This window comes from Thamnophis sirtalis, unplaced genomic scaffold, assembly GCF_051295495.1.
Source record: "Thamnophis sirtalis isolate CommonGarterSnake01/CBP01778 unplaced genomic scaffold, rThaSir2_p1.2 scaffold_8, whole genome shotgun sequence".
NCBI classification, from domain to species: domain Eukaryota; kingdom Metazoa; phylum Chordata; class Lepidosauria; order Squamata; family Natricidae; genus Thamnophis; species Thamnophis sirtalis.
The window spans coordinates 25,007,784-25,035,285 of NW_028261388.1; the positions used below are offsets into that span (position 1 = coordinate 25,007,784).

The 27,502-nt window shown below is 40.5% G+C and overlaps 1 protein-coding gene across 1 annotated transcript; it reads left to right on the top strand.

Moving 5' to 3' along the window:
• The first annotated feature begins 5,614 nt into the window (after positions 1 to 5,614).
• On the top strand, positions 5,615 to 26,512 carry KL (klotho). Its single transcript, XM_014068129.2, has 5 exons — positions 5,615 to 6,413; positions 18,543 to 19,053; positions 20,368 to 20,633; positions 21,168 to 22,284; positions 23,523 to 26,512. The coding sequence occupies exons 1-5, from the start codon at positions 5,658 to 5,660 to the stop codon at positions 23,918 to 23,920; spliced, it is 3,048 nt and encodes a 1,015-aa protein (XP_013923604.2). The 5' UTR covers positions 5,615 to 5,657; the 3' UTR covers positions 23,921 to 26,512.
• Positions 26,513 to 27,502: the final 990 nt, after the last annotated feature.

The window sequence follows — 27,502 nt, forward strand, 5'->3', positions numbered from 1 at the left end:
GGATAGACAAAACTGCCTTATACCCTCCAGTACATTAATTTAAATCTGTCAATGGTTCATCCAATTCTTGGTTCTTAAACTAAGGTCTGATCTTCTGTAACGGCTTTTCAAAGTTCTCATATTTTGTGGCACAACAAAACCGCGCTCGACTAAAGCGCGCCCGATTAAACTGCGTCGCTGACGTCATCAACAGGGCGACAACAGCGAGCGCGGAGAAAGAAGGGCGCTTTAAATAGCGCTTTGAAAGCAAGCCGATTCAAGTTAAGGTAAGGGTTAGGTTTAGGGTTAGGTTTAGGGTTAGGGTTAGGTTAAGGGTTAGGGTTAGGTTTAGGGTTTGGTTTAGGGTGGTTAGGTTTAGGGGTTAATTTTAGGTTTAGCTTTTACAGCGTGCTTTTTTCTCCACGCTGTTGTCGCGCTGTGATGACGTCAGCTACGCGGTTTCGTCGAGCGCCCATTAGTCGAATGCGGTTTTGTGGTGGAACCCTCATATTTTACAACTCTAATTCCTGGCTCTTCTTTGATTTCTAGCTGGCTGGAGCGGTCTGGTTTCTTTCAGGACTGTTTTATTTTTGTCCTTGTTACTTGGTTCTTTTCAATAAAAGTTGGTTCCAGCAGTAGTATTATGCAAATGCTGTTTCCCCACGAAGGAGAGACTGTATTTAGCCTTGTTTGAATGGCAAAGGCTTCCAGCAGTGCACTAAAAGGAAGTAGATTTGCTAACTTGTCCCAAGTGAGAGAGGAGAGGAGGGCATTTTATGTTTCAAAGTACTTCCTTTAAACCTCCCTCGATTCAAACTGCCAGGCTGAAGTTTATCCTACTCAATTTGCTAACCAGATATCTCAAATACCAGTCTTGCACATGGATTGTCCTTTCAGTGAAAAATCTTCTGCTCTTGACACATTAACTAGTTATTAAATCTTGGGATCAAATCATAAGGAATTGCTGCTTTTAGACAAAAGCAGAATGTTAAAACCATTGACAGCTATTCCACCCAGAAAAAAATTATTCACTAAACTCAACTTGTATACAGATTTATTAGCCCGTTGGCAAATGTTCTACATAAAACTTTCTCCATTCTCCACAAGGGGAAAAAAAATCCAGACATGACCTTGTAAAGTGCAGCAAGGCAAATCTGTGACTATTTACAGAAATTATGAACAGAGCAGAATGAAGTACACCCCATCTATCACAATGACTCATGAGAGGTTAGGAAGAAATGAAATAAATAAATAAAATAAGCAAAGCTTCTTTATTTTTAGTAACTGCTTGCTTTTTCCATCTGCAAATGTTTGTTGTCTAAAAATAAAAGAAAATTATAATGGCTTTTACCTTTAGCAAAATATTAACTTTATCTCTTAGGAACAGCTACAAATGCATAAGAATTGGACTCACTGCAATAAGCACATTATTTTAGATACATCGCCTCTTTATATTTCTGTTGCATTTATATCTTTATTTTTCTCTGTAGTTATATTTTAAGCATGCATCTTATGATATAAAAAATTCATTGATTCAGAAAGACCTTTGATTCCAGAGAAAGGGGATCTTCACTTCTGCTTCACCTACTCCAGTCCTGGGTCTTCGTGGTTGGATTATTGTTGACTTCTGGCTCAAGACTTTTCTGGTAAATTCTAGGTCCATTTATAATGATACCGTGTTATTTTACGTTGTAGTTGTAGAAGAGCAGGAGAACCTGGAATGTATCACCAAGTTTTGGCTAGGAAAGAACAGTGACATTGCTCTTTTGAAGATCTGTCCAGATTTCTACATCAGTTATAGGCTCAAGGCTGGGACAGGATGGTGATATTTATTTTATAGAACAAATTGTTGACCAAGGCTGGTCTTTCTAAAAGGATCACACCTGCATGTTAAGTTGACTGAACAAGCTGAATGCCCTACTAATATACTGACAATCTTGCTGACCAATTTATTTCTTTTCTAGGCTCCATGAAATGTCTCTGGGCTGGTGTGGTAATCTGGTCACCTTTTACTGTTGGGTGGCTTTCAATTTCCATGCTTCGGGAGCTGGGTTAGGAAAAGCTTCTCAGCATATTGACTTCAAGGACATAAGCTTGTCCCAAGTAACTCCTAGCTTCATAGGAGCCGAGGTGGCGCAGTGGTTAGGGTGCAGTACTGCAGGCTACTTCAGCTGACTGTTATCTGCAGTTCAGCGGTTCTAATCTCACCAGCTCAAGGTTGACTCAGCCTTCCATCCTTCCGAGGTGGGTAAAATGAGGACCCAGACTGTGGGGGCGATATGCTGACTCTGTGAACCGCTTAGAGAGGGCTGAAAGCCCTATGAAGCGGTATATAAGTCTAACTGCTATTGCTATACATGCAGGTGATCATATATTCAACCTTAAGTTCACCTCAAAGTAGTTGAGTGGTGCTTCTGTGACTTTACTGACATTAGATTACTTACTGATACAAATAGGATTAACTGCCATCCAGGAACTCTGCTTTGTGGGACTATTAAGAGCGTCCATCTTAGTGGATTTGGGGAATTTCTGAAAGGAGCTTCAGGAAGTTTTCAACCATCTGACAAGTAGTTCTGCTGATTGCCTGGTTAACGTCTCATAGCCAGAGGTAACCTAGGGTCACGATGGCAAACCTATGGCACACGTGCCACAGGTGGCACATGGAGTCATTTCTGAGGGTACACAAGGCGTTGCCCTGTCAGCTTCAGCTGATTTTCGGCCTTGATTTTCGGACATTTTTTGCTCTCCGGAAGCTTCAGGAAAGCCTCCTGAGGGAGAAAAACAGCTCAACGGGCAATCCGGAAGTCCGTTCCCGAACTTCTGGTCTGCATGTTGGGCTGTTTTTCATCCTCCCCAGGCTCCAAGAAAGCCATGTGCGCATGCACTGTGTGGTTCAGTGCCATTTTCTGTGTATTTCTAGCAAGTAATTTATCAGAAGGAATTCTTTAAAAAATGGAGTTAAAGTCTTTATACATACAATTAGAAGTTCTCCAGTATCAGCTCTGCCCATATTGGAATCAGTAATAAATCAATCCTTGAGCTGAGGGTGGATGTATGCCTTCGTTCTGCAAAAAAGGCAGAAGAAGTCCTTGACGTGGAGAATCCACTATGCTACCGGGCGGTTCCCTCTTTCCACCCCCAGATTTATGTTCTGGGGGGGGGGGGGTTAAATGGAGCGCTGCCCAAACATAGCTTACTCGCCTCCTCCTCCTATGCCTGGAGAAGAGGTAATCAAACTGTCAAACAGTTGATGGATACTGTTTAGACAGCTTAACACAGCCAAGGATCCGGAGCTGTTAAAAACAACAACCCCTCTCAGACCACGCCCAAACTGGAAGCCACTGACCTAGGGTTTTGATGAAACTGTCAGTGAGTGGACTCTTTCTATTCACTAATCCTACGGCTTGTCTGCAGGGTTTTCTTTTCTTTTCTTCTTTCCTTCCTCTCTCTCTCTCTCTTCCTTCCTCCCTCCCTCTTTCCTTGAGATGTTTGGATGAAGTGCCAGAAACAACCATGGAGCACCACTACAGGAAATCCAAAAATGAATGTAAATGACCACTCAGTCACAATTCTGGCAGGACAGGAGGAGAAGCATTGTTACTTTTCCCTTATTATATTAGCATGCTACCAGCCTTGTTTAGGATGGTAAACTCCCACTTTGAAATGGCTATTAGGAAACATATGTTAGTTTGTGACTAACAGCTACTTGTAATTTCCTGATTTTATGAAGTAATGAGAATATCAATCTGGCACATAATGCTTTTCATTGTTTATAGAGCTCCTAGGCTTGAGAATGGGAGTAACAGGAATAGGCTTCTGGGAGGTTAGAAGCACTTAACCTTCAATAAGGCTCCTCCTAATAGTTTCCATCCTTAAATTCCACAGAACCTGGATGCCCTATATACACCCCACAGATTGTCCCCCTTCTGCATAGAGTAACAATGGAGTCTGAGAAGAATCTTTATAGAGGGGATGTGGATATAATTGGCCTGGATTTGAACTTCATTTCACTTTCTTGTTAATTCTCTTTCCACCCCCTCTACCCCCAGCTCACATAATATAGTTTATGCATTACTTGAATGTTAGACTGCACAAATGTTTTGGAACTGACTTTTTGTCCCTGGAACTGTGTATTTTATGCCCGATTGCTTATTTAATAAACAAGTGCTGATGGCATCAGAGAGCAGCTCTATCTTTTCTAGTAGCATCGATGACTAAGCATCTTAACAGCAATTCTATTAAGACAGACCGGCCTAGCCTTAAAGAACTAATCCGCCATATAACCTTGGATCAAAACCATATATATTAAATAAAATATTCAAGGAGTAGAATATAAGGAAGCCGTTCTAGTTCAACTATTATGACTGATGTCAATTACTGATTGCATTCAAGAGAATGATTTAATGCTTAATTCAGTGAGGCTATTCTTTGCCAGTCAATGATACATCTCGGAAGTGCAGTTCAAAATACTAATTTGGAGGGAAAGACTGGAAATAAATTATTTTTCTATGGCTTCCTTTAACTATGCAATGGCATGTGGGCTGCACTGCAGCCTTCCCTCAGGCATTGCTTTTTAGGAAGCATACAAAATATGCAAATACAATATCGTCATAATAGACTCCTCGAACAGTGCATGAATAAAATACTCAGTATTAAATATCTGCTTTGAGAGAGACAAAGAAGCCCCACACAGGACCAAAATATAATAAAATGCCCGGTTTTGCTTCTGTTATACAATTGTAAGAAGACATTTGACCTTTAGGTTAGTTTAACACAAACCAGTGGGTTAGTTCAATGAAATTAAATGGTGTTAGATTTTATGAATCACTTCTGTAGAACCTTCTTTTATCTTGACTTTGAATAACCTCTCAGAGTCTGCTTGGGTTGTGGTGAGTGATCTTCCTCTCTGTACTTAAGATCAGTTGTTCTACTACTTTGAAACAAGTTGTGAATTGGACAAAGTGATCAACAAAGCTGTGGCTTTAAAGGGCAATGGAAAAATTCATATTAAATATAAAGGCAGAGTAATGTTCCTCCAAGTTTGAACTCATGTCTGAAAAAGGATCCTAGAAATTGAACAATAACGTTCCTCCGGGTGTTATTGTTTTTTCTCCATTAAGCAAACCAAGCAGCAGTAGGTAAACTGTTCCAGGGAATCGTCGGCAGAATCTGACATCAAACTGGGAGGAAAAATAAGTTTCAGAGGAAAAGCAAACTATTCACCTCCCTCCCGCTTTTGACTCCGCGTTGTGGGAGTTGGCTGGTGTTGGAGCGTGGATGGCCGTCAATGTACCGCCAGAAGGATGACGGACGGCGGGGCGCCTCAGGACTTTCTTTCTCTCCCCCCTACCCCCAGGCGCCGTCCGAGCAGTCTTCACCCCTGGTGCGGAGGGCAAGGATCGTGGCTTCCCTATATCCTCCCTCTCCTCCTCCGTTACCTCTCCCTTCTGCTGATTTGGAGCAACTTGGTTATCCTCCCCACTCCTTTTTTCCATGGAGGAGGAGGAACCCCCCCCCCTCCCGGCGCGGTCCCAGGTAATTATTAATAGCTCCGCGGGCAGGGCAAAACAAGGAATAAACTGGGTTGACGTGGGGGGGGGGCAGCGGGAGAGAAGGCAGCCGGCAGGCACCGTCTCTTCTCACCCGCATCTGTTCCTGGACGTCTCCCCGCCAGCGGAATGATTCCCGCCGCGACGTCGGGGCTGCCGTTCCTCGTCCTGGGAATGTTCCTTTGCCGCCCGCTCGCTGGAAAGCCAGGTCAGGGCGAGGCCACTTGGTCTCGCTTCGCCCGCCTGCCTTTCCCGGACGACGCGCTCTTTCTCTACGACACGTTCCCTCGGGGCTTCCTTTGGGGAGCCGGGAGCGCGGCGTATCAGGTGGAAGGCGCCTGGAACCGGGACGGCAAAGGGCCTTCGGTGCTGGACGCCTTCACGCACCGCTCAGCCGCGGCGCTTTTTAGAAACCCGGCCGAGTTGCCCTCCTGGGACTCGGCCAGCGGCAGCTACGATCACGTCGAGCGCGACCTGGACGGCCTGAGCGCCTTGGCGGTCTCCCACTACCGCTTCTCGCTCTCCTGGGCGCGCCTCCTACCGAATGGCACGGCGCCCGCCAACCTCGCCGGCTTGCGCTACTATGCGCGCCTGCTCTCCGGCCTGCGGCAGCGTGGCATCGAACCTGTAGTCACCCTCTATCATTGGGACCTGCCCCGGACCCTGCAGGACCTCTATGGTGGCTGGGAGAACCCGATTGTCGTCGAGCTTTTCTTGGATTACGCCCAGTTCTGTTTCCAGCATTTTGGCCGCCAAGTGCGCTTCTGGCTCACCATAGACAACCCTTACCTCGTGGCGTGGCACGGCTACGCCACGGGCAGGCTGGCCCCGGGGGTGCGAGGCGGGCGGAAGATGGGCTACAAAGTGGCGCACAACCTCCTGAAGGTAAGGATGGAGTACAGAAAGGATCCTCGGCTTCTATGGGCCTAGATGCTGTTCCTTGCAAAGCACTGTTTCATTGAGCTCTTGCTCCAAGTAGCTGGCCAGGCGCTGACTTTTATCCAGGATAATGAATTATCTCCTTGGGAAGTACCCGGATTCCTGTCCTAAAGGTGCTTTTTTCAAGAGGCAATTTCTGGTTTTGGGGTGAAGATGTTTCGTTTCTCATCCAAGAAGCTTCTTCTGTTTCTTGGATGAGGAGCGAAACATCTTCAATGAAAAACCAGAAAGTCCAATTGCCTCTTGAAAAAGCACCTTTGGGACAATCAATACCTGGATGAGTGAGAATCTCCAAAGACATTTACCTGCATTCTTGTATTTCCATCCAGTACGCCTTGTTACTCAGACTGGCTGAGAGTTCTGAGGAGTTGAAGTCTAATAGTTATGGAGGTCAGCAAGTTGGTTTGAGATTGATCTTTATCTTAGAGCAGGCCTGTTCCAGTTAATATTCCATCCCTGTGCCATTGTAAGTGAAAGGTAACACATATGTACTAGTCGTTCCTGACCATGGCACGACATAACCGCGGTAGACTAAAGTGCACCGACAACAGTGCGCCCACAACAGCGCGCCGACAGAAGCGCGATTTAACTTAAGGTAAGGTTTAGGGTTAGGTTTTGGGTTAGGTTTAGGGTTAGGTTTAGGGTAGGTTTAGCGTTAGGTTTAGGGTTAGGTTTAGAGTTATTTTTAGGGTTATGTTACAGCGCGCTTCTGTCAGCGCGCTGTTGTCGGCGCGCTGTTGTCGCGCGGTTTTGACGGTGCGGTTTTGTCACCGCGCTTTAGTCACACGCGCTTTAGTCTACCGTGGTTTTGTGGTGGAACCATTCCTGACTCTAGGGGATGATGCTCGTCTCCGTTTCAAAGCCAAAGAGTCAGCGCTTGTCCGAAGACGTTTCCATAGTCATGCTGCCAGCATGACTAAACGCCAAAGACGCACAGAACACTGCTACCTTCCAACCAAAGTGGTCCCTATTTTTCTACTTGCATTTTTTATGTGCTTTCGAACTAGTAGATTGGCATAAACTGGGACAAGTAACGGGAGCTCACTCAATTATACGGCACTAGGGATTTGAAATGCTGAACTGCCAACCTTTCTGATCAACAAGCTCAGTGTCTTAGCCACTGAGCCACCACATTTGTATTCAGAAGCAATTTCCAACGCTTTGGTGGGGTTTTACTCCCAGCTAATATAGAGTTAAACTGTTAGACCTTGGCAGCAAGTAAACAGTCTTGAGGCAGATTAAACATTAAATTATTACAGTTTAATGTTACTAGATTATGGCAACATGTCAAGAGTTGCCCCAGCTATAGATTTAAACACAAATGCTAAGATTTGCAGCAAATGAACATTTGAGTAAATTGCTATTTGACAGAAAATTTCAAATGGGAATGAGCAGATAAATAACATAATAGGAATAGACACAGATACGGAAAACTTTGCTTTGCATGGGTTTGTCTGGTTAGTATGAATAGAAATGAGACACTTTCCTGACATTTAACCCACTTGGTAATGAAAACAAATCACAAGACATCCTGCAGTAATTTAATAGGATTTTATTGCTACTCTTCACTCACTTATCAACACGAAGGTATGTCACAGTTACAAAAAGTGTTACTGGTCGCATTCTCTACACTAGTGTTTTCTCAATCTTGGCAGGTTTAAGATGCAAGGACTTCAACTCCCAACTTCTTAAACCTGCAGAGGTTGAGAAACAGTTCCCTATACCTTTGTGTTCCCATGAACTTATCTGACATTCCTGGATCTCTGAAACAAAGATCAGAAAGCTGAATCTTTAAAAAATATCAGGCAAGAAGAGAAGTTTTCAACACTAAACTTGGACATAACTCATTAGGGAAAAAATGCTTGAGTTTGTGACAGCCTAGTTGGCTTGCTTGAGAGATATGTTTCATTGTAAAAAAAAATAGAGGGCAAATAGATTTCACTGTGTTGAATGAAAGTTACCCCATTAGCAATAATGTTCTCAATCTCCGACCATTCAGTAATTATCTGATTTTTCTTTGATGCTTTTTATCTTAGTGTAACATCTTAATTTAACATTTTAATATTATTAATCACTTCTGTTTTCCACCTACCAATCTATGTGTATATATAAAGATCCAGTAGATACAGTTTTTTCCCCCAAATCTATATTTTTCTAAGAAAGAACATGATTGAACAACAATCATTTTTTTGGTCATTATTAGAAAGGTTTGAGGGATTGCTTTACATAAACCATGGCTTGAACATACCCACTTTTTTGTAATGGCAGTACTCAGAGGATAAATAGTTGTTGGAAACTATTATATAAACCTACTTAACCTAATAACTGTATTGCCCTTTTGACATGGATTTTTTAAAAAGATCTTTTAAAGACCTTTAAATATTTTAAAGATGTCTGAAATTACAATGACCTGTCAAATGTAAAAAGTTAACAGAACTTTTAATAAGATACATTCTACTTGTGGCTAACAGTATATTACAATGTAAGGATATTAGATAAACACATTAAAATAGCAGAGATTAGCACTGTGTGGACTATGAAACGAAGTGCCAGAACAAATAGATTACATGTGAAATGGCTGATTAAACTATTTCAACAAAAGAAGTCATAATAGTGATAACATATTACAGCTACTGAAACTAGTGCAATAAATTATTCCTACCGGTATTAAATTAAAAAAAAAATCAAAATATAGAGGATTCACTGTTTTTTTCAGTCCAATAGAAATGTGAAATGCAGAGACTATTAAAAGGAACTAATTTAGGTTTGTTATCTAGTCCCTGAATTTAATAGGGTTAAAATGGTGATTGTGTGATTCTGGGACACTAATAAATACATGTCAGTTGCCAAGCAACCAAATTTTGGTCATGTTACCATGGGAATACTGTAGTACTTATAAATGTGAAGACCCATCATAAGTCACTTTTTCAGTGCCATTGTAACTTCAAATAGCCTTCCATTGGCGAGACATCTGAGTCAGCTCGGGAGTTCATGGCTTCCATGACTGCTATGGATCTAACTCAGTTAATTCAAGACCCCACTCATAATGGGGGACACACACTCGACCTGATTTTTGTCTCTGGGCAGTGGATGAATGATCTAGATTTAGGGGATATTTCTATCCAACCCTTGTCATGGTCGGATCATTTCCTCATCAGGCTTGACTTCCATACTGCTACCCCTCACCGCAGGGAGGCGGAAGCGACTAGATGGTTCCGCCCCAGGCGCCTGATGGACCCTGAAAGGTTCCTGATGGAGCTTGGGACTTTTCCTGAATCCCTTGCTCACAACTCGACCGAAGCCCTAGTGGAAGCCTGGGATAGGGCGGCCACTGGGGCTTTGGATCGTGTTGTGCCTTTGCGGCCTCTGACCCGGTGTCAATCCCGGGTATCTCCCTAGTTTACCGAGGAGCTCTGGGAGATGAAACGCCGGAAAAGACGCCTAGAGAGTAGTTGGAGGGCCAGCCGGTCCGAATCTGATCGAACACTAGTAAGAATTCATATTAAATCCTACTTAGTGGCGATAAAAGCAGCAAAACGGCAACATTTTTCCGCTCTTATCGTGTCCGCAGATAACTGTCCAGCCGCCCTGTTTAGGGTGATCCACTCCTTACTTAACCAAGGAGCTGGGGAAGACCCCTTGCAGGGTAGGGCTGAAGAATTTGTTCAGTATCTGCAGGATAAAATTGCTCAGATCCAGACAGGCTTGGACTCTGACTGGGTAGATTCGGGTGAGTCGACGAGGATGAATCTTGTGGAGACCATCTGGGATGAGTTTGATCCTGTGACCCACGAGGGCATGGACAGGATTATGGGGAGACTCAGTGCTGCCACTTGTGTGCTGGACCCGTGTCCCTCTTGGTTAGTCTTGGCTTCCCGGGAGGTAACACAAGGCTGGCTCCAGGCGATTACCAATGCTTGGTTGAGAGAGGGGTTCTTTCCCACTGCCTTGAAGGAGGCGGTGGTGAGGCCCCTCCTTAAGAAGCCTTCCCTGGACCCAGCTTCTTTAGCCAACTATCGTCCAGTCTCCAACCTTCGCTTTGTAGCGAAGGTTGTTGAGAATGTGGTAGCATGTCAGCTTCCCCAGTCCCTGGATGAAGCTGTCTACCTGGATCCGTTTCAGTCGGGTTTCAGGACCAGATACAGCATGGAGATGGCATTGGTCGCGTTGGTCGATGATCTCTGGTGGGCCCGGGACAGGGGCTGTTCCTCTGTCCTGGTCCTATTAGACTGCTCAGCGGCTTTTGATACCATCGACCATGGTATCCTATTGTGACGACTCGAAGGGTTGGGAGTGGGGGCATCGTTTTACAGTGGTTCTCCTCTTACCTGTTGGATCTGTCGCAGTTTGTGTTGACTGGAGGGCAGGGATTGCCCCCAAGGCGCATCACTTGTGGGGTGCGCCAGGGGTCGGTTCTCTCACCCCTCCTGTTCAACATATATATGAAACCACTGGGTGAGATCATCCGTGGTTTTGGGATATGCTGATGATACCCAACTTTTCATCTCTACCCCAAACCACCCAAACGATGCCCTCGACGTGATGTCCCGATGCCTGGAGGCTGTGCGGATCTGGATGGGGAGGAACAGGCTCAAGATCAATCCCTCCAAGACGGAGTGGCTGTGGTTTCTATCATCCCGATTTGTGCATCTTGTTCCATCTCTGATGATAGGGAGAGAAATTTTAGCCCCCTCAGAGGGGGCCCGCAATCTGGGCATCCTCCTGGATACACGGCTTAGTTTAGAAGAACACCTGACGGCTGTGATCAGGGGGGCCTTTTACCAGGTTCGCCTGGTACATCAGTTGTGCCCCTTTCTGGATCGGGATGCTCTGTGCACAGTCACTCATGCCCTCATCCTTTCTCGCCTGGACTACTGTAACGCTCTCTACATGGGGCTGCCCTTGAAGATTACCCGGAAGCTTCAACTGGTCCAGAATGCGGCTGCGCGGGTTGTCATGGGGGCACCCAGGTACTCCCATGTTACACCCCTTTTAGGCGGCTTGCACTGGTTGCCGGTTGTCTTCCGGGTGCGATTCAAGGTACTAATTATGACCTTTAAAGAGCTCCATGGCTTAGGCCCAGGGTATCTGCGAGACCACCTACTGCCACCGGTAGCCTCCCATCGTCCAGTGCGATTCCACAGAGTTGGCCTCCTCAAGGTGCCGTTGACCAGACAGTGTCGGCTAGTGACCTGCAGGGGGAGAGCCTTCTCTATGGGAGTGCCTTCCCTCTGGAATGAGCTCCCCCCGGAGCTTCGTATAATCCCCGACCTCCGGTCCTTCCGACGCGCCCTAAAAAGTTGGCTTTTCCAGCAAGCCAGCCTGGCTTGAACAAAACAAAACAAATTATTGATTACTGTTAATTTTAATTTTAATTCTTTTTAAAAAATGTCATTGTCAATTTTAATTGGATTTGGGATATCCTATTTAATCTCTTTTTAACTTTTGTATTATGTGTTTCTTTTAATGTTGTACGCCGCCCTGAGTCCTTGGGAGAAGGGCGGCATATAAATTGAATAAACCTAAACCTAGTCGCTAAACTAATGGTTGCAAGTTGAGGACTACTGTACACAACTATATAATCCTTCTATATGCTTAATTACTTGGAAGTAAATCCTTCCTGGGAAAAATTAATCTGTATAACCATACACTGACACTGACTTGATGGCAGTCAGTCAAATCTTTTCCAGCCAGGAGGACATATCACTCTACAAGGTGTATAACAGGTGTGTCAAACTCAAGTTCATTGAGGGCCGCATCAGGATTGTGTTTGACCTCGGTGTGTGTGTGTGTGTGTGTGTGTGTGTGTGGTCAGGCTGGGTGTGGCCAGTTCGACATCACTCATGGAGGCATAAGTGGTGGAGGCCTGGATGGGGTTGGGGGGGATCCTCCTCCAGCCCTCTGCCAGTGAAAATGGAGCTTGGGAGGGCCATGTGCAGCCTCCTGAGATCCATTTTTTCTAGCAGAGGCATCGCGGGCCAGTCCTTCACTGTTTTCAGGGAGGCCCTGTGGGCCTAAGCATCCCGCGTCAGCATCAGCCTTGAGTTTGACAAACCTGGTGTATAATGTGGCAGTCTTAATTTATTTCATGATTTGAGGGCTTTGATAAGATTAAGGTTTTTATGCATGTACAGTTTTATAGTTCTTTACAAGTCATCAACAGTAAGAATCAAGAGTACTTCCCAGCCAAACATGTTATTGGCATCAATTGTTAAAATAATTGTGCAATTGTGACAGTGGAATATTAATGACACTTACAGTGTAGAATCTCTATTAACTCCAGCATCTCAAGTAGATATGAGTAATTTGTATTAGTGTCTCTATCAAAACCAGCACAGTATCACAATTTTCAGCAGACGTTTATATTAAGAAGAATATAAAATCAGAAACAATTGTGAAGGCTATTTCATCATTTAAAACTGTAAACAATGATTTCTCCAAAATGTTGCCTGTGGCAGTTAAAAGTGAAGGAAAATATTTTTTTTCTGAAAAAGAATGTGGAACTAATATATTTAACATTATTAAAAGTCACTGCAGTAATTAAGGCAATAAAATAATTAATTAAAAATACCTAAAATGGTTTGGAGAGTTTACAAATGAAGATGTAACAAAGATGATTGCATGCAATGTTCACAATAATATTAAAAATGATCAGGCACAAAGATAATAACTTATTTAGAGGCCACTTTCTAAAAAAAAAAGAATTATGTCAATAAATCTAACATCTTCTTTTTGTTATCACTTCATCAATTTTATTTGCAAGGCCTTGGCATTGTATATAATTTGGGGCCATATAATTCTTGTGAACTATCCTATATGTACACTGGAGTTACAATTTGTTTATTGCATTAGAGATTAGACTAATTACTCATCTTCTGTTTCCTGAAGCTTTTCAGCCATGAGGCTTGATTAATGTGCCTTAATCAGTGAAATGAAACTGAGTTAAACAACTGCCGCATCTTGTCTTGTGTACTGAACAGTGACAAGTTCTTCACATACATATATTATAACAATATTTGTCAAATATGTGAGAAAGTTTTGAGATTAGAATCTTTAATTAACAAAGATCAATGTCAAGAAAAGATGAACCCCCTGGAAAAAATGATTTGTGGCACAATCTTGTGCAAAGTTGTTCAGGTTTAAAGAATGAACATAAGGAAGAGTTCCAAGTATAGATTTCGCACAAAAGTTTTTCCAATCAACATAACATCTTTAGTCAAAAAAAATGAATAGCAGGTGAAAAACCTTTGCTTAAAATTCTGATAAAAATGCCTACCAATAAGGACTGATTACACTCATGAATGTAGGTACAAAGGAAGATTAATGTATGCAAATTCCTGGGCAGTTGCTCAAAATCATCAAGCAAAAAATAAAAATAGCAAAAATGAGGCAGGCATCAATAAAATGTGCTCAGTTCAAGAAGAGAAATAAAAAGATGCAGTTTTCATACGGGGAACAATTCCTAACATACTAGTTATGTTTTGCCTGCTTGATTTATGACTATAATGGAACTGGGAACTTCCGTCATAAGTCATGATGATTGTAAGTCAAAGCCCCCACATGACTGGACCCAATATTATGATGTTTTTGTGGCAGTTGTTAAGTGAATGTCATGCCTCAGTCATTAAACAAATCCATGTATTCCTATGGGTGTATTTTTCCGGAAACCCAACAAAAAAAAGTAGGACATTGAGGTAATGTGACTGTGGAACACTGCAATAAACCATAAAGGTAGGTCAATTGCCAAGTGCCCAAAATGCAATTAGGTGACTACAAGTTGTTTGTATAGCTGTTGAAACTCTGGAACTGGTTGTACATAACTTTTGATAGGTCTGTCCTAATTTGAAATGCTAAGGGTCCGGTCATTAAGTGAAGACTACTTGTATATTTAGTTGGGTTCTCATGCCAGTAGAACAGAATTCAGTGCAACAAATTCTACTTTCCTTTTGCATATTCCTTAAATCTGGAAGGATTATGAGGATTCTCTTAAGAGGCATTCAGTAAAGTGCTTCAGGAAGAGAAAGGGAAGTTCCACAATAAAGTCTCTTTGAGTAGACTTCACCTCCCAAATAGTAGACTAGCCCTCCCAAATAGCAGGGCTATTTTAACATTGCCTTCATCCAGGGTTCATTTTTGACTTCCCAATCTAGCTTTGATTATTCTGGCATCATTTTTCTGTTTATGTCCCTTCCCTTTTAAGTTCAATGGGACTGTATCTTTGATCCCCACTGCCATTAAGCCAAGAGTTGTTAAGAATAAGGGAATTGTCTTTTTTGATTTCTCAAATATGACGTTCTTGCCACAACAGTTTCTCCTCATGCTTCTTATTTGTTGTTTGTCACATCCTGTCAGATATAAATAACCAAGAGCATTTGCTGAGTTCAAAGCACAGAAGAGTTTGTTACCTGTACACAAGAATCTAGTCAACTAAGGGTCAAAGCTAAATTTGCTCTAGATAAAGGTTAGCCGAATTCACAGAAGACTGGACTGGGTCTCTTGTGGTAACATAACAACTCCAACTGAGTCCCCTTCGGGGGAAAAGGGCGGCATATAAATAAAATCAACATTCAAAATCAACATTCAACATGTTTAACCCACCTTTCAGCTCAGCCTGGTCTTCTCCTGTACATCCTGAATGTCACTTTGACATTTTCAGCTTTTCAACTTGCCTCTCTGGTAACTTTTTTCCTACCCCTCCTCTCACAGTTATTTTGCATGTTCATAATATTTTCTACTTTGTTTTCAGTAAATTGTGCCATTTTTTCTTAACCTTCTATATTAGCTGTTATAAATTTCCCACATGATAAAAATTGCTGATACTTTTTATTCAGTAATTATATTTATTGATGACTGGAAACTTTATTTTCTCTTTGCTGAAAAAAGAGAACAATGAACTTGTGATTTATGGGTTTGAGGATTGAAAAAAGTGGCTTATGAAAAGAGTAAAATTATGACGTAACTCTTAGAGAATGCATTTACATCTGCTGTCAAAAAAATTAGAACTGCTTCTCTATAATTCTTGCCTGCCAGCCAGCCTGCCTCCCTGCCTCTTTTTCCTTTCTATTTCTTACTCACTTTCTTTCTTTTCTAATATTTCTATTGTTTTTACCTTTAAAATGTATCTTTTAAATTTCTTAAATAAAAATTATACCAAAATAATAGCAAAAAAGGAAATTTACTGATACTGATCCCAGGGCATAGTAGGAATATTGAAATGGCTATTTACTGCCATCTATATGCCCCTTGGAATAGGAGAAGAACTTTTATCCAAGGCCCTATTTAAATATGGGAGCCAGTTTTGTTAAAAGGCTAAGAAGTTTTACTCTTATTTGCTGACTAGCAAAAAGTTCATTTACTTCCTCTGCTTGGTTGGGTGGCCTGTAGTATAGACCTATGGCAATGTCATTCCCTCCCCCAACCTTTAATATTGACCCAAAGGCATTCGGGATAGTGCTCATCATTGTTGTGCTCTATTTCTATAGAGAGGTAATTATTTCTTATATCTAGTGCAACTCCACCTCCTCTTTTATTTGGTCTATTTCTCTTAAATAATTTAAATCCTTCTAGCTGTGTGTTCCATTTGTCGGTTTCATCCCACCAAGTTTCGGTAATGGCAACAATATCGTATCTGCCCTCTTTTACTTGAATTTCTAATTCACCCTGTTTATTCCTCATACTCTGTGCATTGGTGTATAGACATTTGAGTCCATTTTGACTGACCCTGTGTTTACTGTCTACATAACCTGTGTTATGCCTGACTGCCCCTATTTTCTTGCCACTTGTATGATTCATGCACTTAGTATGGCACTCACTGTTAAATGCTTGGTTTTGCTTGACAGCGGGAGTGATAATCTTACCCGCACAAACATCTATGTTATATGCACTGATAACCCTATGAATTTTAGATTACAGAAATATTCTGTATCAATTAATTCTCTGTCCCCGCTGTTCAGTTTAAGTGTTTATCCAGAAAATCTGTGAATTTAATGCCAAGTAACTCAGTCCCTTTCTTGGATGGGTGCAAACCATCTCTTTTGTACAGTTTTTCATTGGACCAACTGCAGACATCATGACTAATAAAACCAAAGCCTTCCCTTTTACACCACTCCTTTAGCCACACATTAAACTCTACTACCCTTCCCTTTTTGATCCTTATATACTGGTAAAACCTCTGAAAAGATAAGCCTAAAACCTATACTACTAAGTTCATACCCCAAGCTCTGGAAATCATTCTTCACAGAAAGTACATCATTTTGGGACAGATCATTTGTGCCAAGATGTATAGTAGCATCAACATCACAGTCCTTACTTGCATTCTTGACTATCTTAAGAATACGCCTCTTGTCTCTACTGGCAGTAGTACCTGGCAGACACCTGACCTCTTTTAAAACTTCCATATCCTTTCCTAAATTTACATCCCTTATGATTGAATCACCAACCAGAAGGTGACTTCTCTTTTTGCATACCTTGCTCTTCTTGTGCGACTGATATGTCATACCTGGTTCCCCATTTCGCCTTTCCGAAGTAAGTTCTTCTTCAATAAGTTGAACTGTATATTATTTTTGTCTTTTCACTTGGACTAATGTCTGAAAAACCTGGAAATGTATCTAGGACATTAATTTTGGTCAGCCTTTTTACTAGAAGTTTTTGTGTATAGTAGGGCTTCAGCATCTTTATTGCAAGAATCTGGATGGGCAGGAGATGGTAGGGAAACTACTGGCAGAAGGGGCATGCTGAGGATCCTGTCAGTCTGATTATTCTAACTGGTGGAGTCCAGGAGATGAGCCGCCTCTGCTGTTGTTTCTGCCCTTTGGAACATGTTGTCCTCTGATGTAAGGGTGACCCCAACCCTCCTATCTTTTTGTAAGGGCCTAAAGACCTGGCTTTGCTAGTTGACTTGGCCCATCAACGCGGGAACAGCACAATGGAAATGGCTGATTGAATAACAACAGATCCCACTTCCCCCCACTCTGCCCCCAACCTCCCCATGTGTAATTTTAGTTATTGGTTTTAACATATTTATATTTTAAATGTATATCGATAGATAGATTTCTATGATTGTAAGCTACCCAGAGTTACTTTGTGTAAGATGTATAGATAGACAGACAGAAAGACAGGGATGGATGGATGGATGGATGGATGGATGGATGGATGGATGGATGGATGGATAGTCATTTCTTTCAGTAGTTGACCAGATGTTTGTAGTTCAGTTATGGTAACCTTCAGTTTACCCCGCTACCCCGAGGTGGTGCAGTGGTTAGAGTGCAGTACTGTAGGCCACTTCAGCTGACTGCTATCTGCAGTCCAGCGGTTCAAATCTCACCGGCTCAAGGTTGACTCAGCCTTCCATCCTTCCGAGGTGGGTGAAATGAGGAGTCAGACTGTGGGGGCAATATGCTGACTCTGTAAACCGCTTAGAGAGGGCTGAAAGCCCTATGAAGCGGTATATAAGTCTAACTGCTATTGCTATTGCTATTTGAGTAAATAACATGAAAATGTTAGAAGAAAAAGAGTATGAGCATGAATATAAATAAGAATATGAATTGGAGTAAGAGCTATTTGGCATAGTAATTGATTCTGATATTGAGATTTAATTGCAGGGGCATTGTTTGGTTATGATGTGTTTGTTTTTAGTTGTCATTTACAGCTTTTGTCTACATAGCTCTTTTTTTTTGTTTAATCCTGTGTGTAGACAGTTTGCTGCCAAGTGATTTGTTATTTTTAATTTTGTTGATTGCCATTACATCATTTCAAATATGTGCTGAGGGGTGAGGGCATGCTTTGACCCTGTTACAATTTAGCCGAGATGAATGAAATATTTCAGGCCAACATTCAAAGTCATGGTGAACTTTTCTTTTCATGTTAGCAGAATAGGACTGGTATCTCCCCCCAATTCATACCCAGCTTTTAAAGCCATAGAAGCCATTCATTTTGCTGTGGTTACTTAAACATTGCCATAGACTCAATTGCTGATTAGTGACTAACATAATTATGTTTGACCATATAAATAAAATATAAGAATATTAACAGCTATAGAAACATTGGTTCACTATTGCATTTCTTTCTTTTCTATAGGCCCATGCCAAAGTGTGGCATCTTTATAATGACAATTTTCGTCCTACTCAAAAAGGTCAAGTATCAATTGCTTTAAGTTCTCACTGGATAAAACCTCAAAACATGACCAAAAAGAATATAAAGAATTGTCAGAAATCTCTTGACTTTGTGCTGGGCTGGTTTGCTAAGCCTATATTTACTGATGGAGACTACCCTCAGAGCATGAAACGTTACCTTTCCTTGACATTACCAGAATTCACTGATGCAGAAAAGAACTTAATCAGAGGAACAGCGGATTTCTTTGCTCTTTCTTTTGGAGCCACATTAAGTTTTAGTCGTGTGGATCCAGACATGCTGTTCCGGCAGCAGCAAACACTGAACTTGAGGCAGTTACTTTACTGGATAAGCAGGGAATATAATCCATCACAGATATTCATTGTGGAAAACGGTTGGTATGTTTCTGGAACTACAACGACAGATGACGCCAATTATATGTATTACCTTAAAAATTTCATACTGGACACATTAAAAGGTAAGTTGCCTTTAGCATTCTGGTCAGGATATATTAATTTATAATGTTTAAGTGAAGCATTTTTATCATGTCAATTAAGTAAGTTCTACCATGTTTCCCTGAAAATAAGACCTCCCCAGATAATAAGCCCAATCGGACTTTTGAGCTCATGCGCTAAAATAAGCCCTCCTCAAAAATATTGCAACATAGCAGTAGCCATGAGGTGACCACGCTAGCCAACTCCTGCACCTCAGAAATAAATCCCCCAAAATAAGGCCAAGCACTTATTTAGGGGGGTCAAAAGAAAATAAGACCCTGTCTTATTTTCAAGGAAACATGGTATTTGAACATTAATGAACAGGTATTTCCATACAGAGGGTTTAAGCAGTATGTAGTTTTTTCCTTTTTTCTTAGGAAAGAAAATACAGTATGAAAGAAGATATTGGAAAAATATGGGAAGATTACAACTGAAAGGCCATATAAGCTGAATTTCTTGGAAAGTTCCATACATGAGGGGAAATGTTTGAATGTGAGAAATCTTGATTGAACAAGACTACAGTCTTGTTCCAAAAAGGAAAGATTTACCATTTATCATTGCAAAAACATTTTCTGAACAAGAACTGATATTATGGCAACTGGACCAATTTTTGTTAATCTCAGGTGCTTTGTTGCACATCCAACCAATTTCATCAGTTGAAAAAAATAAATAGGCAGAAAGACAACTCTTGTCACACCAACTTCTGGAGTTTCTTTCAAAATTGTATTGCAATATGTCAATGGAGACTCAGTAACACTCAATATGCAGCTGTAAATCATATATATGTATGTATGTATGTATGTATGTATGTATGTATGTATGTTGTATTTGGGTTGTATAAATAAATACAACAAATGTAACAAAAAAAGGCAACAGTAAAAATATTGGGTTTCTGCCTGGATGGTCTCTTGTGACGAGCCGAAGGACAGAGAATGGAAGTAGTGATTTTCCTCCCATGTTTGGGCACACCGGGGGGTTGTAAAAATCTTATATATATATATAAGTATCTTAGTATCACCCAGCCATTGTTGAAGTGATGTTATTGTAATAAAGCCTACCCGTATTTTGAATTCAGTATTTCTTTTATTGGTTTCTGCTAGCCCATCAAATTTGCTTCTGTTTTCTTTCTTTCTTTTTTATTCTAGCCTGTTTAACCCTCCAGCTCTTTTTGAACTGCAACTCTAAAATCTTTTGGAAGGTTCTATTAAGCCAAAGTCTTTTCTGCAAAACAGATGTAACTGTTCAGAAGTGTTTAAGGAACAGAGAAATTAGTTCTGTATTTATTGTTTATTCTTCAGCTATCAGATACGATGGAGTTGCTGTGATGGGGTATACAGTTTGGTCCCTCATGGATGGCTTTGAATGGTTCAGAGGCTACGTTCGACGGGGCTTATTTTATGTTGACTTTCAAAGCCAGGATAAAAAAATGATAATGAAATCTTCAGGTTTGTTTTACCAAAAGCTGATTCAAGACAATGGTTTCCTCCCAACACCACAAACCCAACCTTTTAAAGGAACATTCCCCTGTAATTTTGCTTGGGGGGTCACAGAAAACTTTCTTCAGGTAAGACAATTGAGAAACCAAATGAGATTTTTTAGTCTTTCTTTAGTGGTAATAGAGGATGATTTTGTCTGATTCAATACAAGTATTTTATAATGGTACCAATTTGATGGAATTCTCTGATAAAGCTCTTCATAAATAACACATCTCTCTCTCTGTTTCATATGGGAACTATCTATACATATCTAGAGATCAACTACAAAATTTATTATCTTTCAGCTTTTGTTATTTCTCTACTGTATAGGGACATTTTGTTTCTCCTAAGGAACCTACATGTTTGTATTTATAAACCGCCCAATTCACATTAAGTGTGAAGAGTGGTATAGAAATTTGATAAATGACAAATAAATAAACCAATGGACAGTATAACATTTCCTTATAATAGATATGTTGGCAGAAATACGGAATAAACTTAGAGATGACTCTATGTTTGCAAAAAAAGGGATACCGTTTTCAGTTGGCTTTGTGATACTAGTTTGTTGTTTGCTTTTTTCTATTTGTGACAGATTTAATTCCTTTCTCCCTCTTTGTTTCCAGATAGATGCAAAACGATCTCAGTTTACTAACCCTAATATTTATATATGGGGACTTCACCAAACTAAGAATCTCCTCAAAATTGATGGAAGTGGTGTTCTGAAACTCAAGCCTCACTGTGTTGATTTTTCTCATGTCAGACCCCAGATTTCTTTACTTCAAAAAATGCACATCACACACTTTCATTTTTCACTAGCGTGGTCTTTGATCCTTCCTCTTGGCAATGAGACAAATGTAAACCAAACACTTCTATTTTATTATCAGTGTATTTTCAATGAACTGATAAAAGTTAATATTACTCCCGTAGTCGCTTTGTGGCAATCTGAAGCCACGAATCAAGGGCTTCCTTTTTCACTGGCCAACAATGGAGGATGGGAGAGTCAACATACTGTGGAAGCTTTTGTTGAGTATGCTCAGTTCTGTTTTAAAAACTTTGGACATCAGGTCAAATTTTGGATCACCATGAATGAACCCAATGTGGAGAACCTGACATACAAAGCTGCACATAATCTCTTGAAAGCTCATGCCAAAGCATGGCACTTGTATGATAAAAAATTCAGAAAGATTCAAAACGGTAAAATATCAATTTCCTTACATGCTGACTGGGTTGAGCCTGCCAGTCCCTTTTTTAAAAAGGGCAAGGAAGCAGCGAGGCGAGCTTTGGAATTTGACATTGGCTGGCTGGCAGAGCCAATTTTTGGGTCTGGTAATTATCCAGAAGTGATGCGACAGTTGCTTCGCCAAAAAAATGACCTAGGTTTTCACAGTTCTCAATTACCTTATTTCTCAGCAGAGGAAAGAAACCTAATACATGGCTCCTTTGATTTTTTTGCTCTGAGTCACTATACCACAACTCTTGTCAGTTCCGAAAAGGACATTCCCAAAAAGTATGACCCCCTTCTTGATATCCAAACGGTAAAAGATTTAACTTGGCTGGAATCACCCAGCCAAACTCCAGTGGTGCCTTGGGGACTACGGAAGCTTCTCAATTGGGTTAAACATAAATATGGCAATATCCCTATTTATATCTTAGCCAGTGGAATCGATGATGACCGGGATCAGGATTATGACAAGTTAAGGATACATTACCTGGAGAATTATATTAACGAAGCCTTAAAAGGTAAGGATCTTGTGAAAAAACATTAATGCTTTAATAATCATGTGTTTTGCTGCATTGGGACAATGTGTGTGGGAAAGACAGAGGAAAATATACTAGCACTGTGGTTTCAGATTATAAAGTAAATAAAAACTAAGTGTGTGTAATGGCTTGAAGAAGGCAAGGCAAGGAATTCCAGGGCACACTGGCGCAAATAGCATCTGTCTGCATTGCAAGTCTTTAAACCAAACATGTTTTCTAGGATCACATTCTTAGAATAACATTTGGGTCTTCAGAACCAAGGAGTAGCAAGGTCTACTAAAAATTTGGTTTCACAAATGCAAAGCAGGGTGAAATTTTGTGCCTGAGGAAAAAAAAAAACTTTTTTTTAGTATGAAACCATTGATCCTAAAGTATATATTTTATCCATGCAGTTAGCTTTTAGGGGTCTTGTTTTGGTTGTCATCCTATCATCTTTTCTTCTTCCAAAGTTATACCACAGTGACACTTAAAAAATTGTAATGTGATTACATTTTGATATTTTTATTTTTAATGTAAAAGTAGGCATAGGAAACTTCACATCTGAAAAGTGTAATGAATTTAAACAAAGATTACCGTATTTTTTGGAGTATAAGAGGCATCTCAACCCCCCCCAAAAAAGAGTGTGGAAATGTTAATGCATCTTAAATACCAAATACAGCCATTTTTGGCCTCTTGAAGCCCTGCCCCACATCCCATTTTTGTGAAAAACGGGCAAAAAACAGAGGCATTTTTGCCTCTGGGTCAGAGGGAATGACCTACTTTTTGCAAAAACTGAGACTTTTTTTGCCTTCCCCCAGCCCCTAAAAGCACTCTGCAGGCTTCAGCAGGGCTGGGGGGAAGGCAAAAATGTCCCTGTTTTTGCAAAAAATGACCCATTTTAGGCTCGTTTTTTGCAAAAATGGGGGGATTTTTGCCTCTTCCCAGCCCTGCTGAAACTTGCAGAGTGCTCCTGGGGGCTGGGGACGACAAAAACTTTTTTTCTTACTTACCTCTTCGAAATCTTGGTGTGTTATACTGGTGCATCTTATAGTCTGAAAAATACGGTATATTGTTTTTATCACTTCTGTATTGGTCATGACATTTGTTGGGTTACAAACTCAGTAGTCAAGGAATGTATACTAATCTACAAATAAGATTGCTGCTAAAATAAATACACCACTAACTTTTTGTTCTTCTGTTCTTTTCTGTGTGTCTGTGTGTGTGTATGTTTTTTTTTTTAGCCTACACCTTGGATGATGTTAATCTCCGTGGCTATTTTGTCTATTCTTTCAGTGACAGAGGGAATTCCAGATCATATGGCCTCTATCGTTACAGGATGAACAAGTATGAGGCAAAACCTTCACTGATGTACTATAGGCAGATAATTGACAATAACATCTCTCCTGGCTCAGAAAGCCAAAACCAGCTCTGCCCCAAAGAGCTTCTTCGTTGCCTAGAATGTGAATCTTTGCAACGCAGAAGATTTTTATTGGTGTTTATATCATTCATACTCTTTGCTTTCATTGTTATTATATTTCTGATGGCTTACTACTCTAAGAAGACTGAGAGACGATCCAAATACCCATATCCAGTTCTTTGCCGCCTGTCACCTGTGTTACTTGGAAAAATTTGGAAATAATTATGCAGTAGGCTATGATTACTGTTGCAGTGTGTAAGGCCATCTAATGTTGTGGTTTTCTAAACCCACAGGTGAATCATGTCCATGGAATTTGTATGGGATTGGTGTTGGCATTTTGACTGTTAGTTCCTTAATATTAATTCCATCTCTCTTCTCCAATAGTTGCTTTGATTCATCAAGGGAGGAGGAGAACATTTCCTTCCCTTGCATAATTAGAAAGATCCTCATGTCATTCTTCACCTGCACCATGCCGATGCAGGTGAACAATTTGAGCAGATTGTCTCTTGGTGAAGATGGGATTTGAAATGAATAACTTGTAGAAATGCTGAGAGGAGGACTGCTTGTTCAGTATGCTGTCCGTGATGCCTTCTTTCAGTACACTCCCTTCTTCTCCTCTCTTTTCTATTTCCGGTTTTATACTCCAAAACTTGATTCACCTTCTTTGTGCATGAACATGCCTAGTTTTTTAATGAGCTAATTTTAGTTCCTGTTCTAGGAACTAGGATTTTATTTCCATAATTGTTGTAGCTCTCCTATTGTTTCCTGATTATGTACCTATTTAGTCACTATGAGAGCCTTTTTTTTGCTGGAGGTTTAAAATTAGACTGATGAAGCTATTAATAATAAACCCCTGGCTATTGAGTTCTCAGGATAAAATTAACACCTTATAAAGTCTTAGACTGTAAGAGCTCAGGGATAGTGCCTCTGATTTTTAGGCAGAAGGCAGCATATTCAGTCCATGTATATAGTGTTTGGTCTAAAAGGCTCAATTATCAGTAGGTACAAATAATACTGTACTAGATGGATAAATGTTTAGTCAATAACTGTGTTCTTGTTGATTCTTAAAATGAAAACTCAACCTAAAAAAATCTAGCACATAAATAAGAATTCTCAAAACAAGAAAACCATCGTCTTAAAACTACATTTTCATCCTCTATGAAAATGTGAAGGTGCTGAACTAAATTTTCCTATAAAAAGAAAATTATATAGTCAAATACAAATGTCTGAAGTATCGGATTTCTGTAGTGTTTTCAGTTAATTTATTTGTGTAAAAAGGGGCAGCCAGGGTAATTCTGCAGTTTGTCTTCTTTTTATTTGTTGATGTTGCAGACACTAGTGAAAGAATCTGTTTTATTGGATCTTACGTAGGAAATCTGTATATAGGGCCCGAGTAAATAAGACAACTGTTAAGCTGTGAAAGCAATATTAGTTAGACAGTAACTGCAAGATTGGATATTTTCAGGTAAGTGGAAGTCCTGCTCTGATCATGCCCTTGAATTGAGCCTTGAAAGGAAGAAAGTGGAACTAACAACTAACAGGTTTAAATCACTTCTAGCTTTTATGTTTATTTTTTCCTATTAGCATTTGGTGCAATCTTTACTCTCATTTGCACTCAGTCTGTGGAGCTAGGCAGTAGACAGACAGACAGATATAGGTAAATACGTGATAGATAAAGATGATAGACAGCATGTGCTCATCCAACCTTTGCCCAATTAACACCTGCTAATTTACTGTTGACTTTCAAAATTCTCAACTTGGTTGGTGAAATCGCTGTACTCTAATTATAGACTGCAATAATAAACAATTTTACAATAATTTAAATCCCAGAGAACATTGGCCAAATAAACATGCATATGATTGTTAAAGGTAAAGGTTTCCCTCGCACATATGTGCTAGTCATTCCCGACTCTACAGGTGGTGCTCATCTCTGTTTCAAAGCCGAAGAGCCAGCGCTGTCTGTCTCTGTGGTCATGTGGCCAGCATGACTAAATGCCGAAGGCACATGGAATGTCGTTATCTTCCCACCAAAGATGGTTTCTATTTTTCTGCTTGTATTTTATACGTGCTTTCGAATTGCTAGTTTGTCAGAAGCTCAGACAAGTAATGAGAGCTCACTCCGTTACGTGGCACTAGGGATTCGAACCTCCGAACTGCCAAACTTTCTGATCTACGAGTTCAGCGTCTTAGCCACTGAGCCACTGTGTCCCTGATATATGATTGTTACAAGTGCCCATAACATTTTTGTCAAAGCGCATTTTAGGTTTTTTCTGCTCCCCTCCTCTCCACCCTCCTGCCCAATTTTTGCTGCTGTTGACTTCTTTCTCCCTTCTGTTCAATCTGTTCAGTTTTCAGAAAGTATCAGGCAGTTTTCTTGGCAAGGTTTTTCAGAAGTGGTTTGCCATTGCCTCTTTTCTAGGGTGGGGAAAATGACTGGCTGAGCTGATTTTGTGCCTAAGGCAGGACTAGAATTCACAGTTTCTCAGTTTCTAACCTGATGCCTTAACAACTATATTAAAAAATAGGTTTTTCCAGTTTTGAACATTATCAGTACCAGATACTTCAAATAATCCTGTTAAATGCATTTTATCTTTATATGTAACAAAAATTCTATGTGATGAAGGATTTAACAGAAGCAGTGATAAGACCATTTTTGTCTCTTGCATGGCATAATACATTTCCCATATTGCATTGCATTTGGGGAATTTAAAATGTGGCTATTATAGTCTGTGAGCAGATTGCATAAAGTATGTTTTCTTAATACAATATATTTTGCTATTTATAAAGAAGGTAAATAATACTTGGGCCCCATCATCCAGTATTTAATCCATATTGTGTAACAGGGATAACTATGGAGAAACTATTTTACTTATATAACATGCAGTATTTCTGTTCTTTTCATTCTTGACCAAAACAGCATGCAATAGCTCACAATACAAATACAAAACAATAATAAAACAGAAGCATTACACATATAATGTAAAACCTCATTATAACTTCCAAAAGTAATAATTGTATACAATAATTTTAACAAAGCACAAATTCAATGCTAAAATAGAATAAAACAGAATCTTAAAATAACACCTTTCAGTATTCGGTGTACAATACAGAAGAGTTTGGGTATAACAATATGTTTGTTGCACAGGTGGGTTGCTGCTGGCGTTACTTCCAGTTTGCAACCCGCACACCAGAAGTGCGCTGCACGCGCATGCGCAGAACAATTTACAGTGAACTGCACATGCACAGTCACTAAAATCCAAAATGGCAGTGGTCAAGCAGCAGCGAGAAAACTGGTTCGGGGGCATAGCAGGCCTGAGTTGCTGCCAGTTCTGCAACCCAGGCCTGAATTCCACTACCGGTTTGGCTGAGCCGGGCTGAACCGGCAGCAACCCACCTCTGGATTGTTCTCTTAAATCAGGGAGTAGTGATCCAGTCTATTGAAGAGCTGCATCCAATAATAGCAAGTGGAGAACTGCATTCTATAATAAAATATATTATGATTACACTGTAAATGATCATTAGCGTACATGTATATTTCTGCAGCATTGGAGGGAGGGGGGATGGGAGGGCCCATTGGTTTTGTTTTGCTAGATGAAAATTCTTGTTACAATGCTAAAATTATCACTAGATGGGATTTAATCTATGTAAACAGTGTTCCTCAGTCTTTGCTATTAAAAAAAGTTTGAAAGCTTCTATTTTAAATTACACTTTGGTGGGTGGGAAAAATGATTATTTAATGGAAAAACAAGGACAACTGAGATGTGAAGCTTACTGCCTGCATTCATAAACCTATTTTTTCCCAAT

Excerpts from the sequence above, each read along its gene's own strand:
- KL (XM_014068129.2), top strand. The coding sequence starts at position 5,658 with ATGATTCCCGCCGCGACGTCGGGGCTGCCGTTCCTCGTCCTGGGAATG. Across the intron at positions 19,054-20,367 it reads CATACTGGACACATTAAAAG|CTATCAGATACGATGGAGTT; the intron begins GTAAGTTGCCTT and ends TTTATTCTTCAG. Across the intron at positions 20,634-21,167 it reads TCACAGAAAACTTTCTTCAG|ATAGATGCAAAACGATCTCA; the intron begins GTAAGACAATTG and ends CTTTGTTTCCAG.